Consider the following 17880-nt stretch of genomic DNA (forward strand, 5'->3'; position numbering starts at 1 on the left):
TCCAATAGCTCATGAGACCTCTGCCAGCTAAACTTGTGAAACTTTCTCTTTCCCTCTCTTATATGATGCATATCCAATGAGTTTTAGATTCTCCCAATGTATTCTACCTTCCCCAATAAGACACACGCCCTTTCTTGTTGGATTTACACAATCAATTCTTTCATGAGGTATGTGCCCCTCCCCCTCATAGTCATGACATATGTCCACCATGGGATGTGCAGAACTTCCTTACATGTTGTGCTGCCAAGTAACAGCACAACATGTTTGACTCATTTAGCCATTCACTGCTTTCTTGGCATGAACACTTTATTCAAGGTCTTTTTCAAGCAACCTAAGTGTTGTTGGCTAAAAAGGTAAGCCTGCTAGAAATTGTTAAACATGGCATAAGGCCATTTCACAACTACGTTTGTGAGTCCCATTGACTTATGGAGCCCTCCCCTTCATGTGCTCTAACTCTTGAACGGTGGCGCAAATCCAACATGTGTACAAAATACTCTTTTCGATAGATCAGGACGCTTGCACAAATGTAACATATTGAACTATATAGTCCATATGTTTTGACCCCATCCATTGCACATAAGTGATGCAGGCTGTCCTGCAAAGCTTATGGAGCATTCATCCCTACATTATGGACCCCATCTAGATGCACTAAAGTGTCCTCCACCACCATGATGTGCAAACAATCATCAAACGTTTGCATTCTGCCTCCTCTATGAGTGACGGGGCTTTATTAACTACCCCAATGACGACCAACAACATAAATAATTCTGCTCCCTCTACTTTACCTGGCACATGCTTCTCTGCAAATTTAATATTTATGATGTAATTTCCAGGCTCCGTTGGACAATAGGTCACCCTGCATGTCCCATCTTCCACATCCTCACAATTGATATCCACCTTGCTCGGACCTTCAATCGATAATCCCAAGCCACCATATCCTAAAAAGGGGTGAGAAAAAATAATTTATGAAAACACAGCTCCCCTACTACTCATCCTCCTCCTTTTAACAGAATACAACTAAATAAGAGACTAATGCCTGGTAAGATGAGTTGCAACATCACACGAACTAACCACTGATGTTGGCTTCAGCTCCAGCAGAGAATGGCTATTTCACAAAGACTATCTCTTTGATAATGTATTGAGTGATGTGTAGCATATCTGCAAAAAAAAAGCTACTGTCAGCTCCCAGTCTACCCCGTAAGAAAATGGAGCATTGAGCTGACAATGAAACAGCGATAATGGTATTGGGAAGCACACTTATGACTGTGAAGCTTCACCCCCATAGCCCCCCTCCTGCCAGGTCTTTACCCAAATGATGCTCCTCTCTGATCCACAGATGGTGCTAGGTAGTGGAATAATTCTGCAAGTGGTGGAGATGCAAAGCAAGTAGGTGTAGATATCACAATCCCTCAAAATATGGTGGCAGAAACATCAGGTGAGCATATGGACCCTGGTTATTCTCAAAGATCTCACAGAACTATTTTCTTCTTGAATTCTTTCCATAAAGAATACTTTTGCATTTGGGCTTTTCCCTCCTGTCCAAGGGGAGGGAAAATGCATACATTATTGAAAACGCTTCCTGTGGACAATTCAGACCTTCAGAATTGTTGTAATATTGGCTACACTGGGTGTAGGGTGTGGCGCGCACATTTCATTTCCACACTTAGGTGGTCTTGTCAGTTCCTTACCAGCATTCCTGGTGTCCACGATGAACTCGGATATCTCAGAGGTATGGCCCTCCACCAGACCCTTCCCTGACACCTTCACCTTGCTGGCGTCTCCAATCTCAGATGGGCCCACAGTGATCTTGAAGGGGCTGTTTGTGACATGTTTGCCATTCTTCTTCACACTCACCACATGCTCTCCCACCTCCTTCGGGGTAAATGAAATACCTAGAAAGAAGGGGGGAAGGAGACAAATAGAACTTAAGAGCCAGAATACACCTACCCTTCTGCTTTACAGTCTGCAAGCGCAAGTAAAATCATTTTCTTCTGGCACAAACAATGTCAGTTCTTTCTGGCATATTGTATGGTAAAGTTATCTGACATATGTGGTGGCAGTAATTTTGTTTATATTGGCAATTCACGTAATCTTTACACCTAAGGTTCCTTGGTTAACAGAAGGAGGCAGGCACCTGACATTATTAGGACTTGAAGGAGCTTTAGGCAAACCCATTCAGGACCTAAGACTTCCTTTCATGTCTGAGAATTAATGCCACTTTGTGAGTGCAATAAGTGAGCAAGTAAAAAAGGATTTCAGATGGATCTTAAGCCTCCAACACCTCACTCATCCTGTGAAAGTTAGACACTGGGCATCTGCCCTTTTCCACACAATTTCTAGACCTCAGCTATGTAGACATGAGTATCATCTGCTCAACAAGGTAGTATTTTGAGCCTGCATGACTCATTTGTTGGTGGCATGCTGCTACTGGTTCTCACTTATAGTACGTATTTGTGTGTGTGTGTGTGGATAAATATATGCCGCATCTAGTTATGTGCAAGTTTGTGTGTGCATATGTGCATTTATCTCTTGTTTCCCTCCTAACAGCACTATCGCGTAATTTCTTGTGCAGACAGGGCTTCTTGTATCTTGAGGATATTGCATGCAGGGATAAATGAGTGGGTCTGTGTTTGTTGGTCGGTGTTTCCGTCTGTGTTTGTGGGTCGGTGTTTCCTGCTCTGTTTGCTGGCAGGTCTTTGTGGCACTCTCCTGAACAGACAGAATCCCAATTCCTGACAGTATTCTTATGCAAACAGTTTGTGTGTGTGGGCGTGCTGGTGTATGTGGTTGTATATGTATGTATGCATGCATGTGTATATGTAAAAACTGCATTACGGTATGTGTATACAAGAGTGGTTGAGTGCTTGTGGCTCATGTTTCCTTACCACATGGCGAGCTGGGCCCTCCATTCAGCAGGTATCACTACTTATTTCCTTAAGGCGCTCTGATGCTCTTGGCCGATGTATGGGTGAGCACATGTCTGTGTGCATGTATTTCTGTTCTGTATCTACTCTTTCCTTACTGATGTGCTGGATGGGTAGTCTTTTTAAAAAGCGCAGCTCCTCCTTCTGTTAGGGTGCTGTGGTTGCATCTATCTGTCTGCATGTACGATTGTGGTTTGTGTATGTGGGCATATGTCTTTGTGTACCTCTGGGTGTGTTTGGGTCTGCAGGTGTGTGTGTGCGTAGATATGCACATGCTTGTCTCCTCTTTCCTTACCGATGTGCCGGTTGGGCAGTCTCTTGAGTAGGCATGGCTCCTCGTTCCCTGAGGGGGCTCGGATACTGGCAGTGAGGAGGCTCAGGTCTGTCTCTGTGATCTTTAGAGACACATCAGTGGAGGTTCCCACATTCAGTTGAGATGTCCTCATGGAGTCATCACCTAGGGAAAAAAACACATGGACAAAAGAAGACTAACATCAGTGCGAGTGCAGTGTGCATATCTCTTGTTGCAGTAATTGGCACAGCTGTAACATAACATGAAACGTCATGGTACTACATGACATTACACGGCATGCTATGACTTCACGTGATATGATATGATTTGACTTGAGATAACATAGCACTACATACATTTCCAAAGATGCTCCACTGACTCTGCTGTAGTCACCACGGCCTGTCAGGAGCCCCATTGTATTCTGCTAACTCTCCATTTTGCAGTATGCCTATGTTCCACTACCTCTACACACACAACTCTTGGCCTCTCAGGTGCCACATCATGTCCTAAAATCCCTCCATTCGCATCCAGGGCTACTTGTGTCTAACTCCCGATTCACCAAGGTAAACTGAGATGAAAGTCTAAATATGACTTTCTGTATTCACAAAGGACATTTATGAGTAGTAATGTTAGACTTCTGTCTCAGTTAAACTTAAGTTTTGATCTTAAGTTTAACTCAGACCAAAATTCCTTGGTCTCAGTTACACTTAAAACCAAAACTTAAGATTTTACTGAGACAAAAGTCTACGCTACTACCCATAAATGCCCTTTGTGAATACCGAAAGTAGTAAAGTTAGACTTTCGTCTCAGTTTACCTTTGTGAATTGGGCAAAATGTTCCTTTGAACTGAGTTTAAAAGCCATTGATGGTGAAAGCAACACGCGATCGAATACATTACATCCATCATTCCAAACAGCATGTTCAGGTTGCAATAAATGTGAAGGCCATGAATCAAAGATCAAATGTACTTTTTCTTGCTCAGGATCAATACAGCTGAAGTCCCAAGATAGAGAATAGTTCATGAATCAATAATAAAATAGTGGAGTTTTTATTGAAAATGTTGGGGGCAATGAAGTGTTCAATGCAAAACTCCATAGCGCGATACAGAAAAATCTTATTACTTCATCTGAAAAACTGAAACAAGTACTTACTGTACTTACAGCACTTACTGAGATTGTCGTGAGTAATTTCCATTCAAAATATATACAATACATTCCACCTAAACTAATTCCACAAAGACCATGGAGCATCCCAAGACTATTGTTGCTGTCACATACAGTCGAGTGCAGATAGTCACAACAAAGACAATATATCATTGTGGGTGTACTTGAATCTTTGATGTTACATATATTTATCTTGGCGGCGCCTGGCATATGTATGAGTATACATATGTACCCCTTCCCTCCTTTGAAGAGCTGTGTGTCTATGTGCATATGTGCTTGTACCTGTGATTTTGGCTGTGAAGGGGCTGCCTGGGATGTGCTTGTCATCAAAGCGGACAATTATGTTGTAATCTCCTGTAGCAGTAGGTAGATAGGACACGGTGCATGTTCCGTCCTTGTTGTCTTTGCACGTGATCTCTGCCTTGGAAGGCCCTTCTACAGCCAAGGAGAGACCCCCTTCAGGAGAGAAAAATTAGAGGAAATGGTCAAAGATCAGAGCTGAATCAACAATATTGCCATGTCACTGTTTCAGGCTATGCTCTGTGTGTGGGACTAAGAAGATTCATTTGACCCTCAGTTGGACTATGTCATGTTGGGCAAGATGGGGGTTAACACATCCTTCTTGGGAAAGGGTTGGGTGAAGGATGTGTTTGGGTTGTACTTCATGGGGTTGGAAAAGGATATTCTATAGGGAGGGAAAGAGTTTGACACTTTATACTAGGTTGCATTGTTATGGCACCGATCCTTAGGATATCGGAAAGGTATTGCTATCTGTCCACTGGGGTATCTGGACAGGCTTGAGGTGTAGGATGGGGTGGCAGGATGTTCCTAGGAAGCTGGATTGGTTGGCACATCTTTGCATTACAGATTTATGGGTTAGTCATATTTTCCACAGGACACCTCATCTATAGCACTGGGACCGAGATGGGTGTGACACTCCCTTTTTGAGGTGTATGGTTGAGTCTATCACATTGTCCTCTCTTTCTCTCACCTTCTCCTGCATCCTTCGTGACGATGGTAAATGTGGCAGGCTTGTTTACCATGCCATGGCTGAGTCCAGGTCCATAGGCATTCACATGGCGGCTGTTAATGGCATCCACGTAAAATTGGAGAGGGCTCCCTGGAGATAAAAAGACACACATCATTCAAATGGTCACTGTGGCTGTTACCCTTCAAGTATGTCTCTGTCACCTTCTCTCTGAGTGTGCCTCCAAGTCTTTTTTTTACTTACCTTCCGAGATAGATTCAATGAGTAAAGCCCCTTCCTGCGATCTACCCTGATGATCTAAGTGAGCCTCTTAATCACTTTCGATGACCTTTTGAGCCTCACTGCAATCTCCTAAATCTTTAAAGTACCATCTGAATTTCTCTCCAAGTGGCACTAAGTCCCTGTAACCTACAGAGTCTCTCTTAGTGGTCATCAGAGTTTCTCAGTGGCATGCTGAGTTTCTCGATGCCCCACCGAGTCTCCCTCTATATCCCTTGGTAACCATCTTGGTCTCTCTAGGTGACTTATATTTCAGATAACTCAGAATCATTCTCAGTTACTACCTTAGTTGTTCTTTAAGTTGCCTTCACATTTTTCTCAGTAATACGCTCTCATTGACCAACAGGGTACTCTCAGCAAACCCTGAACTCTCTCTGTGAACCATTCTCAGTGGCTATTAAAAAGTCTCTTGATGACCCTATGTGCTTATTTCAGTGATCCTTAGTGTGTTTCTTAGTGAAGTCTTAGACTCTGTTAGTGACTCTTAAAATCTCTCTCAGTAAGTCTACGTGTGAGCTCCAAGCATTATCCAGGAAACCTATGAGCCTTTGTCAGTTCCACACTCACTGACTCTGCCTAAGCGACAGCCTTCTGTGGGAGTGACACACTGGGTCTCTTTCAGTGCCCTCCTCTCGGTAGTCTCTTAAAGCCTGCTCTGACACATTACTGACATCCAATGAACACAAGGATACTTATGAAAATCTTTAATGTGACTCCATAACTACAGGATAGCCAGACCTGGACATCAAACATCTCAAAGACCTATGTGGCTACCAGACATTGCTTAGTAACTGTCCCGTACATTTGGGCTCTGATGCTGTTGCCTTCCTAATGTCTGGCACTCTGACACCTACCTGGAATGTGGTTTCCATCGTATTTAATGTCCATTTCATGCAGTCCTTTCTCCACTGGAGCAAATTTAACCGTGACCGTCCCATCTTTGTTATCAGTGATGTTTGGACGAGCCAGCTTCCCAGAAGGCATCCGTACCTGGCCTAAAGTTCAAAGACAAAGTGTGAGAAATTAAAAAACTCAGAGGGCCCAGTGTGTCCACTCCATCATCTTCCCCATTACCAGAGACCAATCTTAGGTCTGCTAGACAGACCCACAGGTTACATGAGCTCTGACCCAAAGTCTAGAAAGCATGCAAACTATCAATCCATTCACTGGAGCAATCTGACCTATATATAATATAGATATTATTATGCACCATCTCTTTGGAGCAGTTTCACTTATGATCAATCTGAAAAGCCCCATTTATAATTTTTCAGGACTTACTGTTTGGAACAGCTTCATAAAGGACAGCTTCAACAGTCCTAGAGAATTTAGTAGGCCTCAATCTTTGGCGATTCTCACTTATTGTCAACTTTAATGGCCCCATATTTAAAAAATATTGCAATATACAAGTTTTTCTATAATAAGGGGTATCAGTAAAAACATTCAACATTTTCAAGACCGGCACCTGTTGCTTATGTGTCCCTTCCAATCATACAGCCATAGTTATCCATGGGATCCATGGTCAAACAGTACATTCTACTCATGCCTGTTACCCTACCCACATAGGACGCCATGGTTGTAACCCGCCCATCCATCCAGACATGCTGCCATGAATTTACTTAGAATCCAAAGTCGACTTGTCCTGCTGAGCTTAGAAATGCTATCATAGAGGGACAGCACAGGCCCCACCCTGTCTAGACAGGGTGCACCACAAAGAATCAGAGAATCAAGGTCATCAACTCTTCACCTATTCATTCCTGCCATAGTAACGTATAGACACATGGAAGTGAGGGCCCAGAAAGCCTGTTCCTCCCAGTGTGTTACAGACACAGGGATTCCAAGACATGCTCTGATATGTCCTTCTCAGGCATCGCTGATTTAAGGTCACCAGATGATGTCATGTCATCGGGCACACTATGTTCCTGTCCTGGGCTCATATTTAACAACCCTGGGGCATATTTACAATGAAATGGCGCACTGCAGCGCAGCAAGCAATTTTGCTGCGCCAAGCTGCATCATTTCAATAAGCAGGGATCCGCCATATATACAAGAATCTAGCGAACCCCTGTGCTGTTGCCAGCGCTGGCGCACAAACAACAGTTGTGCGCCAATGCAGGCACCCTTGCACAGGGATGATTGTGTCTGTACAGGAAGGGACACCTTCCTGCACAAAACAGTCATTAATGGCGTTTTGCGGCTTCTATGTGTGCTGCAGAATGCTGCACACATACAAAAGAGCAAAAAACAAGGAAAAATAATGCATTCCTCTTCATTGCGCCACTTTAACGCCTCCCGTGGAAAGGCATTTGTTTTAGGTACTGCCTCAGATTTACAAATCCTTGTACATTTGGAGCAGTGTCAAAAAGCCATGGGTGTTAAGTAGAAACATCCACAGCAACACCCATGACACGCCCCTCTGACGCAGAGTACTGAGGGAAAGAAGGACATAGTTACTAGGCCATGTAAAGCCACGCAAAGTGGATTTGCGTGGCCTTGTAAATATGGGCCAGCACACAGCACCAACAGAGCATCAAAAAGTGATGCTCTGGTGGCGCTAGGGGCTTATAAATATGCCCCTAGGGCATTAAGGAACTGCATCCTTGGTATAACTCAAAGGAAGCAATGTAACTACATTTCTAGGTTGAAATGGCCTCTAAAATGATGTCCCCAACAAAGAAGAGTTACTGGTTCCCACTTCCTGAACAGACTGAATACATTATGCTGTCCTTGAAGCTTAACTGTATCTGTATCTGTCGTAGCGTGTCCTCCTTGAGCAGGACTCTGGAATACTTTGAGTAGCCCTCACAGTACAGGCATTTCCTCACCTTATTCCTAGAAATAGTTCATAGCAGCAATATACCTGTGATTTCTCCTTTCTGCATCGTGAAAGGAATAACCAGGTTAAAAGGCCTCAGCATTGAGTCAATGTTATCCGCTGGCATGATTGGTTCTTCTGTGGCCTGAAGAGAGAAGAATGGGGCAGTCAGTATGAAACTTGGCAGGAGAGTTTAAGCTGCTAGGGAAGGAAGGAAATACAGCAATGAATAAGAGACAGGTTATTGAGCAAGTTTAGATTAGGTCAGAACAGGTGAGACTGAAAAAGGAGACGATAGGACATTTGTAACAAAACAAATAAAGCTGTAGAACCAACCAATGCTGCAAAAAAGAGTTGCAAGGAAAGGAGAAACAGTTGAAGGATGAAATGAATGTCTCTGATGCTCCTCTGCAATCAGTAGCTGAGTACCCCAGACTCTTCAGAGTATGTAGAACGATCCTAGAACCCAAAGTTGTAAAAAGGGATTGTGCCACCATTGGTCCGTCCTTAAAGTCAACATTCACGTGGCCCAAATCTGAGGTTTTTGTCTTTATTTCAGCTAAGACAGTGCAGCATAAAGCCCCCAGCTGGAACCATAATAATAATGAGCCATGACACCTGAACTATTTGAGTCCCTCAGCCATTGGCCCATGGTTTAAGGACAGCATTCTTCACTACGTCATTGCCATTTTCTCAGTTTTACGGTTGGACTGGACCATACTGCCATGCCACAAGTTTCCCTAGGCTTGCAGCACAGACTGTGGTGGCCTTCAAGAACCATGTACAGCAATCTGACCCACCAGAAGGTGCCACTATAAGATCAACTGGAATGAATGCATGTGGAAACAGATAGCATGTATGAGGAGCGAGTCTGCGTGTATGCTTAGGTGCGATCTCCGAAGAGAGACCTAAAAAAGGACTCTTGAAGAAAGAAAGTCAACAGTCACTTGTGGAGCAGAATCTTACAAAAAGGAATACGGCTTTACAAAATATAGAAGTGGTCTCCCTCACATGAGGGATAAAGCCATCTGGGGATGGTAGGTGGAGGTCACTGGCATCACGATGTCCTTGTATAGGTATTTCCTGCCACAGTAACTCCTGTACCTTCCACTATCAGTAAAAAAGATGTTTTTAATGTTTCTCTGAAAGCCCTGAAGCCATTTTGCAGTCGTCCCCCCCAGCCCATGGTAATGCAGAAGGCCGAAGAAGACTCATCTGCTGAAAGGAAACTTTGGAGGGAAGGTAGACTGAGTTTGAGAACAGGAAAGGGACAGGTCAAGCGAATGAAGGTGAAAGTTCACATGCTGATGGTACCCAGTGAGCCGGATAGCCAGGATGGTGAGGAGGGAAGGGCTGATGCAACTGAAGTGTGTCACACGGCTCCTCGATGATGGGGATGGTGTCGCACGCCTGGCGGGAGGCAAGTAAGAGGTCAACAAAACTCACACGCATAACTTCATACACTAGTGGTGGACATGAAAAGTTTAACAACAGTAATGACCATGTTGGCTTCTGCCTTTGTTAGCCTACCGCACACATTCTGTATGCTGCTGCATATGGTTGGTGCTCATATATCATTGACTTTTATTTCGGAATGCAGCAAAATTGAAAATTAATAAATAAAAAATAGACATAAACAATCTCTGTACAGACACCGCTTTTTAACACACAAGCAGGCATTTTGTAAACTTGCACAAACAAAAAGACATGCTGCAGAAACATCTGCTAGCTCTCACACACAATGACACACTTTATCCGTGTACATTAAAATACACTATCTAAAAATATAATTTTAATGTTGCTGCAGTTGGGAGAGTGTTGCTGTGATGATAAAGAATGTGTAGTTTTTACTGTACAAGTCTAGTCTCACTTCGTTTCCAGCTATTGGCCTAGCGTGGTTCACAGAGTTTTATACTTTTGTTAGGGTCTTACATAGTTTTTCGCACGAGCGTTCACTAGAGCTGGTAAATCTCAAACATTATTTATGTGTTTTCTTGAGAAGTGCTGTGAAACGGTGTTGCATCAGCTAGTGAGCATTTTGTGTGAGGGTACAGACTTTGCTCAGATTTTGCTCATGAGTGCTCAGAAACCACGCCCCCCTACTTACTCACTGATGCTGTGGTCTCTCCTCCTCCTCAAGTAATGACAGAAACATGTGCTATATTTATGGAGTTTACAAGATGAGCTCCCCAGAGCGGCCTCTTGCAGCAAGGCCTCCCATCCAACTGCCCTGGTCCAAATGATAACATTCTGCAGCATCTCTGGGGTTCCAGCAGGGAACCCAGCCTGCTGAACGTTCCTTCCAAGAGCTAACACTCTCTGTGCCACTGCACAGCTTGGGGAGCGTTCTCCAGCTCCTGACAGTACAGATTTTCATGTAAAAGCCCAATTCGTTGAAAACCTCATTTTGTGTGCAAAAAATACATGAAGTGTGTGAGAAAAGAAACTTTGCAACTTCACACAAGGTACCCATGATGATGTCGGAGTCTGGCTGACACTGACAGGCACCTAACATGAAATGGGCAGAACAGGGCAGTACGTGGACCGCTGAGTAGAACGAATGGCACACACATGCACATAGATGTCATGACGGGGAGCCTTTAGCCTCTCCAGAACACACAAATATATAAACAAACAGGCATAAACACAGAAGTCCTTAACTGTCCCGATGTACACTGAGGATCAGCCTGCATCAAAATGCTTGGCAGTTTTGCCTTGTCTTTGAGACAGTTTGTACTTGATAAGTGTTTCCATGTGTCACTGGAGTAGATTTCCACATAAGCAGGCACAAGACGTGTGTATGCACACATAAGAATCTACTGCACATTTATTACATGCGATTGAATGACAAGTTGTGCATTTCACACTGAATTGACGTTTAGTGCTCTGATCTTTAGCTCAGCATCTGGCCAGCGGCGAAGGAAGATTTTAAGACTTCACAGGAAGAAGTATTTGTTTTGTACAAGATACAAGGGAGGGAATTTCACTGCTGATTTCCCAGGAAGGAGGTGTGCCCGTGGTGCCCGTAGAAAGCTTAGTGTATGCTATAGAGGACTTTGAAGGAGACTCTTTTGTGCTTATAATGCGTATATGCTTATATATTTTTGAAGTATTGAGCGAACTCTTTTTGGGAAGTCCTAAGTAAAGGATGTTGGTGTTTTTAATATGAATTGATCGCAGCTGAGACGACAGGTGCTTTGGCCTGCAGCTGGATAAAGTGTACATATTTGCACAGAAATCTGAGTTCTCTATGGATGGATTTGCAGATTTCATTGACTTGAGGTTATAGGAAGGCATTTATCAGTCAAATGCGCTGTCACTTAACAGTTGACTAGAAGGACAAAACTAAGGGCCTGATTTAAAGATCGGTGGACATGTCACTCTGTCACAAGCATGACAGATATCCTGTCCACCTTACTACTGTTGTCATGGATTTAATGCACATGTAATGAGGTGGACAGGACATCCGCCACATCTGTGATGGAGTAACCGTACGGCAAGCTCTAAATCAGGCCCTACATTTTGAAGTTTTGGTTTAGGACTGTAGGGCGGCGTGTATTTGAAGCGACGGGGGCAACATAATGTTACCAGAGCTCTATTGCCCTAATCCTGAAAAGAAGTGTGCAACTTTTAGAAGCATGTTCTCCATATTCAGTATCTGGATTGCATTTGTGACACACTTTTGTTAGCTTTTCATTAACCACAGCAACAGTTAATCCCAAGTCCTCCCTCTTCTCTATCAAATTGAACTACGTTTGCGGCTTGAAGCGCTTTATCATAGACCTGCCCTGATCATAACTGGGACAGTGGTAATCCAAGGAGTATAAAAGTGCAGATAAGAGTGCAGGATCCTATAGATCTCTTTGCTGTTGAAGGTAAAATACTTAAATCACTGATGACAAGTGAAAGTGTTTGCCCGTAAAAAATAGATTACAGCCCCCAAAAACTAAAAGAACCCTGCCTAGATTACTTCCTGGGCGGATCAGTTGCAGTCAAATGGACTACTGTGAACCGAAAATAAACATTCTGTAACTTTATATGAGTTGGGTTTGTGGGTACTGTACAGAGTGACATGCAAGGGCGGTGACACTACATAGGGGGGTGCTGTGTTCTGAGCATAACGTGGTAGACACTACAGCGAGTGAGCGGTTCTGTACCAAACAGAGTCAAAAAATGAAGAATATTACAACATGGTAAGAGGGTTAAGGGAAAAACATGGACCCCAGCACTAAATGAGCTCAATCACTACAGAGAATGAATATGCTACTTACCAGTATGCATCTGTTCTTGGCATGTAGGGCTGCTAACATTCATATCTTAGCATTAGATCGCCGCCTAGTGTTGGGTCCGGATGATCGCACATTGTTGTCCTGGAAGAGTCTTCGAAGTATCCTGAGATAGGTGGCTCCTCCCCTGGACTACAGTGCGCATGGGCATCGGCTCCATCCCCAGATTGTTTTTCGCCATTGTGGCAGAAGATGGAGTGAAGAGTGTAAAAGATGTCCATGCTAATGACTGAATACAATAGTACATCTGCAGCTGCGACAGGCACCGGGGAGGAGGGTGGGCGATATGAATGTTAGCAGCCCTACATGCCAAGAACAGATGCATACTGGTAAGTAGCATATTCAGTTCGAGGCATGTGGGCTGCTAAATTCATATCTTAGCATAGAATATATAGCAGTCCCTCCATTATCGGCGGTTGCCCGTGCCAGCTGCAGAAACCTGAAAAAGTGTCTTGAGAACAGCCTGTCCCACAGCAGCTTGCTGCTTGGAATGCACATCAACACAGTAGTGTTTTGTAAAGGTATGTGGTGTAACCCACGTGGCTGCTCTGCAAATGTCCTCTAAAGGAATGTTCCCTAGGAAAGCCATGGATGCCCCCAATTTGCGTGTAGAATGCGCCCTTGGGGGTATCGTTAAAGTGCGCTTGGCCTTTTGATAACATATTTGGATGCACTTAACAATCCACCTGGCTATTCCTGCTTTGGATATAGGGTTGCCTTTGTGTTGTGGTGCGAAGGCAACAAAAAGTTGTTTTGTTTTCCTAAAGGGTTGTGTCCTGTCTATGTAGTACATCAACGCCCTCCGTACATCTAAGGTATGGAGCATTCTTTCCGCCACCGTTTGTGGGTTTTGGAAGAATGCCGGCAAGTCAATAGTTTGGTTGAGATGAAACTGTGACACCACCTTCGGAAGGAATTTTGGGTTTGTGCGTAGCACAACCCTATTTGGATGAATCTGAATGAAAGGCTCTTGGATTGTGAGCGCTTGGAGCTCACTAACACGCCTCAGTGACGTAATAGCTATTAGGAAAGCTACTTTCCACGTTAGGAACTGGAGTTCACACGAATGCAGTGGCTCAAATGGTGGTCCCATCAGTCTGGTGAGGACCACATTGAGGTTCCACACCGGAGCTGGTGGTGTTCTTGGGGGAATGACTCGTTTTAGACCTTCAAGGAAAGCTTTAATGGCAGGCACTCTGAAGACGGAGAGATGCTGCCTGTTCTGAAGATAAGCTGCTATGGCGGATAGATGTATCCGAATGGAAGTGTACGCTAGATTGCACTTGTAAAGATGCAACAGATAGCAAATGATGTTAGGGATAGATGCATCTAGCGGGTTGATGTCATTGGCTGTACAATAAATGACAAAGCGCTTCCATTTTGCAGCATAGCATGCTCTGGTAGTTGGCCTCCTTGCCTCCTTGATGATGTTCATGCATTCTGGAGGCAGGTTAAGGTATCCAAACTCTAGGACTTCAGGAGCCAGATCGCCAGGTTGAGCTGTTGCGGATCTGGATGCTGAATTTCTCCATGGTTCTGCGTCAAAAGTCTGGGCGTGAGGCGCAGTCTTTGATGCGGCACCACTGAGAGTACGAGGAACGTGGTGTACCATGCTTGGCGCGCCCACGTTGGAGCAACCAGGATGAGAGTCATCGCGTGCTGCCTTAGCTTTCTCGCCACTAGCGGTATCAGAGGGGCTGGCGGAAAAGCGTACGCAAATTTGCCTGACCAGTTCATCCATATCGCATTCCCCTGCGACTGTGGGTGAGGAAACCTGGCGGCAAAGTGTTGGCATTTTGCGTTTTCTTTTGTGGCAAACAGGTCTATCTCCGGATGACCCCACTGCTGGAAGTACGGGTGGAGTACAGATGGGTGTAACTCCCACTCGTGCATTTGATGGCTGTATCTGCTTAGCAGATCCGCCATCTGATTGTCCTTGCCCGGGAGGTGTTCTGCCATGAGGAAGATGTTCCTCTGAATGGCCCACCGCCACATGCCCTGAGCCAGATGAGACAGCTGTGGCGAGTGGGTGCCCCCCTGCTTTTGAATGTAGTACATCGCGGTCATGTTGTCCGTCCGGACTAACACTACCTTGTTGCACAGATGTACAATGAAGGACTTGAGCGCCATGAAGATTGCCATCAGTTCCAGATAGTTGATGTGCATATTCTGTTGCTGCGTCGTCCATAGTCCCTGCACTGTGTAAGTGAGCAGATGAGCTCCCCATCCCTGGAGAGATGCGTCCGTTGTCAGGATAATCTGAGGCACAGGCTCCTGGAACAGTCGGCCTTTGCAAAGGTTGTGTGGAGTCCACCAATGCAGAGAGTTGTATGCCCGACTGGTAACCAACACTAGGTCTGTTAATTGTCCTTGAGCCTGTGTCCACTGATTTGCTAAGCACTCCTGGAGCGGGCGCATATGTAACCGTGCGTGAGGGACTATGAAGATGCAGGAGGCCATCATGCCTATCAACTGCATGAACACTCTCGCTGGAAGTGAGTGTTGTGGTCTGAATTTCTGGATGAGAGACTGCATGCTGTCTATCCTGACTTGGTTTGGTTGCGCCATGGCCGTCAGGGTATTGATTGTCGCACCTAGAAACTGCCAGACATGTGCCGGCTGAAGATGCGACTTTGGGTAGTTCAACGAGAAACCTAGACTGTGAAGGAGGTGAATGGTAGTCGACATGTCCGCGGCGCACTGTTGTTCCGACTTGGCTTGAACGAGCCAGTCGTCCAGGTAGGGGTAGACATGGATGTTCTGCCTCCTGAGGTGCGCTGCTACTGTCGCCAGACACTTGGTAAACACCCTTGGGGCTGTGGTGACTCCGAAGGGTAGGACCTTGAACTGGTAATGCTTGCCTTGGATAGTGAACCTGAGGTATTTCCTGTGGGACGGGTGTAGTGGAATGTGGAAATAAGCATCCTTGAGATCTAAGGTTGCTAAGAAGTCCCCTTGGTTTAACAAGGGAAGAATCTGTTGGAGTGTAAGCATATGGAAATGTTCTGACAGTATATACAGGTTGAGGGGACGTAGATCTAGAATGGGTCTGAGAGATCCGTCCTTCTTTGGAATAAGGAAGTACAGGGAATATACTCCTGTGCCTTCCTGTCCCACTGGCACGAGCTCGATTGCGCCTTTTTGCAGCATCGCCACTACTTCCTGCTGCAATAAGTGCAAGTGCTCTGCGGACATAGGCCTTTGCCTTGGTGGAATGTTGGGTGGAGTGGATTTTAACTCTAGACAATAACCGTACTGGACTAGTTGTCGCACCCACCTGTCTGTGGTGATGTTTTTCCAGACGGGCAGGAACTGCTGCAGTCTCCCCCCGACAGGTGTCAAGTGGTCGGGGGGTAGTGACAGAGAGTCACTGTTTGCTTGGGGTAGAGGAGCGGGAGTTGTTGTTCCCTCTGCCGCGTCCTCTGGTGCTGTTTCCTCGGTAACCCCCCTTGTTCTGTTTGGTGTACGAGGATTGTGCTCCACCTCTAGAGAATTGCGATTGTTGACCCATCTGTCCTCTGGTGACTCCACGCGCACCTGAGCGACGAAAATTATTGCCACGAAACTGTTGTGACTGTAGGGCCCCCATTGACTTAGCAGTTTCGGTGTCCTTTTTAATTTTTTCTAGGGTGGTGTCAACATCTGGACCAAACAGTCTATCAGGATTGACTGGCTGATTAAGTATGGTCGTCTGGATATCTGGTTTAAACCCCGATATGCGGAGCCAAGCTTGTCGTCTTAGCATGACGCTAGTGTTGATAGCCCTCGCTGCTGTGTCTGCGGCGTCAAGTGCACACTTGATGGCTGCATTGGAGATCAGTTTTCCCTCCTCTATGAGCAGTTTGGTGCCCTCTTGGAACTGCGGAGGCAGGTGTTGTATAATCTGTTCTAGGGTGTCGTAATGCGCCCTATCGTAACGTGCTAAGAGTGCTTGTGTATTTGCAATACGCCAAAAATTGGCAGCTTGTGCAGCTACTCTTTTGCCTCCTGCCTCTAACACCTTGGACTCTTTGTCCGGGGGAGGAGCTTCACCCGTCGTCTGGGAGTTGGGCCGTTTCCTGGCATTTGCGACCACAAGAGAGTCCAGTGGCAACTGTCCCCGAATGTATGCAGGGTCTGCAGGTGCTGGTCTGTACTTTTTTTCGATACGTGGATTGACCACTCTCGCTCTGGTAGGCTCTTTAAAGATGTCCGCAGCATGCTTGAGGACTCCTTTGAGCATAGGCAGCGTCTTCACTGATTTTTCAGAGACTGAAAAAGTGTCAAATAGAAAGTCTTCTTCAACTGGGTCAGCATGCATGTCCACATCATGATTAGCAGCTGCCCTCTCAATGAGTGCATGAAAACCTGCAGAGTCCTCTGTTGGGGATGCACGTGCACTGAAAGGCTGTGGGTCTTGCCCTACACATTGGGTGCCCTGGTCACCAATGTCATCATATGAATCTGGCTGTGCATCTGGTTCATTGATGGGGAAGTTGTATTGGTCATCTTCATCATATCCCTCACCCTCAGAGTGATCTGGTGAGGGTGTAGGGCTCCTTCTTGGAGGAGGCTGAATAGGTTCTATGAGGCTTGAAGCGTCTTGAGGAAGCCTTTTCTTCTTCAGGGGGATGACATAGGAGTCCACTGGCTCTGAAGTGATCCTCCTCTTGTAAAGGGTTAATTTGCCTGTGTCGGCGTCGATAAAACGCTCAGAATCCTCTTCTGAGTCGAGTACCCGACTTGAAAGTGCCCCTGCCGTTGAAGAATCCGACTTCTTTGGCGTCGATTTGGTTGAAAAGGCCTTCGGCGCCTCTTTTGGCGGCAGAAGGAAAAGAAGTTTACCCGTAGGCTTTGCCGGAACGTCCATCGGCTTCTGTGGCGATGGCATCGGAGCCGACGTAGCAGAGGCCTTCTCCCTGCTTCTCTGTAGTGAAGAGGCGATGAGGGACGCTTCACTTGCAGTGGCCTTTGGCGCCGACGAGGATGGCTTGACTTTCCCCTCGGATCCGACGTCTTGGTGGCTCTTTTGAGTTTTAGACGAAGATGCTGCCGCCGCCGACCCAGAGTCCTTGGACCGATGCGCAGACGTGCCAGCCTTCGGTCCGTGTGCTTGTGTCGCCTCCGTGTCCACCACGCGTCCGACTAACGAAGTCC

The 17880-nt window shown here is 45.6% G+C and overlaps 1 protein-coding gene and 1 long non-coding RNA gene across 5 annotated transcripts in view; one reads left to right on the forward strand and one right to left on the reverse strand.

The window, feature by feature from the left end:
* The window catches only part of LOC144820216 (uncharacterized), a 159430-nt gene that overhangs the window by 86946 nt on the left and 54604 nt on the right, over positions 1 to 17880 (forward strand). The gene's annotated exons all lie outside the window — the stretch shown is intronic.
* FLNC (filamin C) overlaps positions 1 to 17880 on the reverse strand; it is a 201131-nt gene that overhangs the window by 26490 nt on the left and 156761 nt on the right. For 2 of the 4 annotated variants that reach the window (XM_078677798.1, XM_078677804.1), the window contains 8 exons: positions 9773 to 9868; positions 8504 to 8603; positions 6501 to 6641; positions 5371 to 5499; positions 4662 to 4835; positions 3220 to 3381; positions 1689 to 1892; positions 786 to 938 (listed from right to left, as the gene is read on the reverse strand). In XM_078677798.1, the coding sequence (XP_078533924.1) occupies positions 786 to 938; positions 1689 to 1892; positions 3220 to 3381; positions 4662 to 4835; positions 5371 to 5499; positions 6501 to 6641; positions 8504 to 8603; positions 9773 to 9868 (1159 nt within the window). The remainder of the gene's footprint in view (positions 1 to 785; positions 939 to 1688; positions 1893 to 3219; positions 3382 to 4661; positions 4836 to 5370; positions 5500 to 6500; positions 6642 to 8503; positions 8604 to 9772; positions 9869 to 17880) is intronic. The other 2 variants (XM_078677808.1, XM_078677800.1) reach the window with 1 other exon arrangement.

This window comes from Lissotriton helveticus, chromosome 1_1 (assembly GCF_964261635.1).
Source record: "Lissotriton helveticus chromosome 1_1, aLisHel1.1, whole genome shotgun sequence".
Classification (NCBI taxonomy): Eukaryota; Metazoa; Chordata; class Amphibia; order Caudata; family Salamandridae; genus Lissotriton; species Lissotriton helveticus.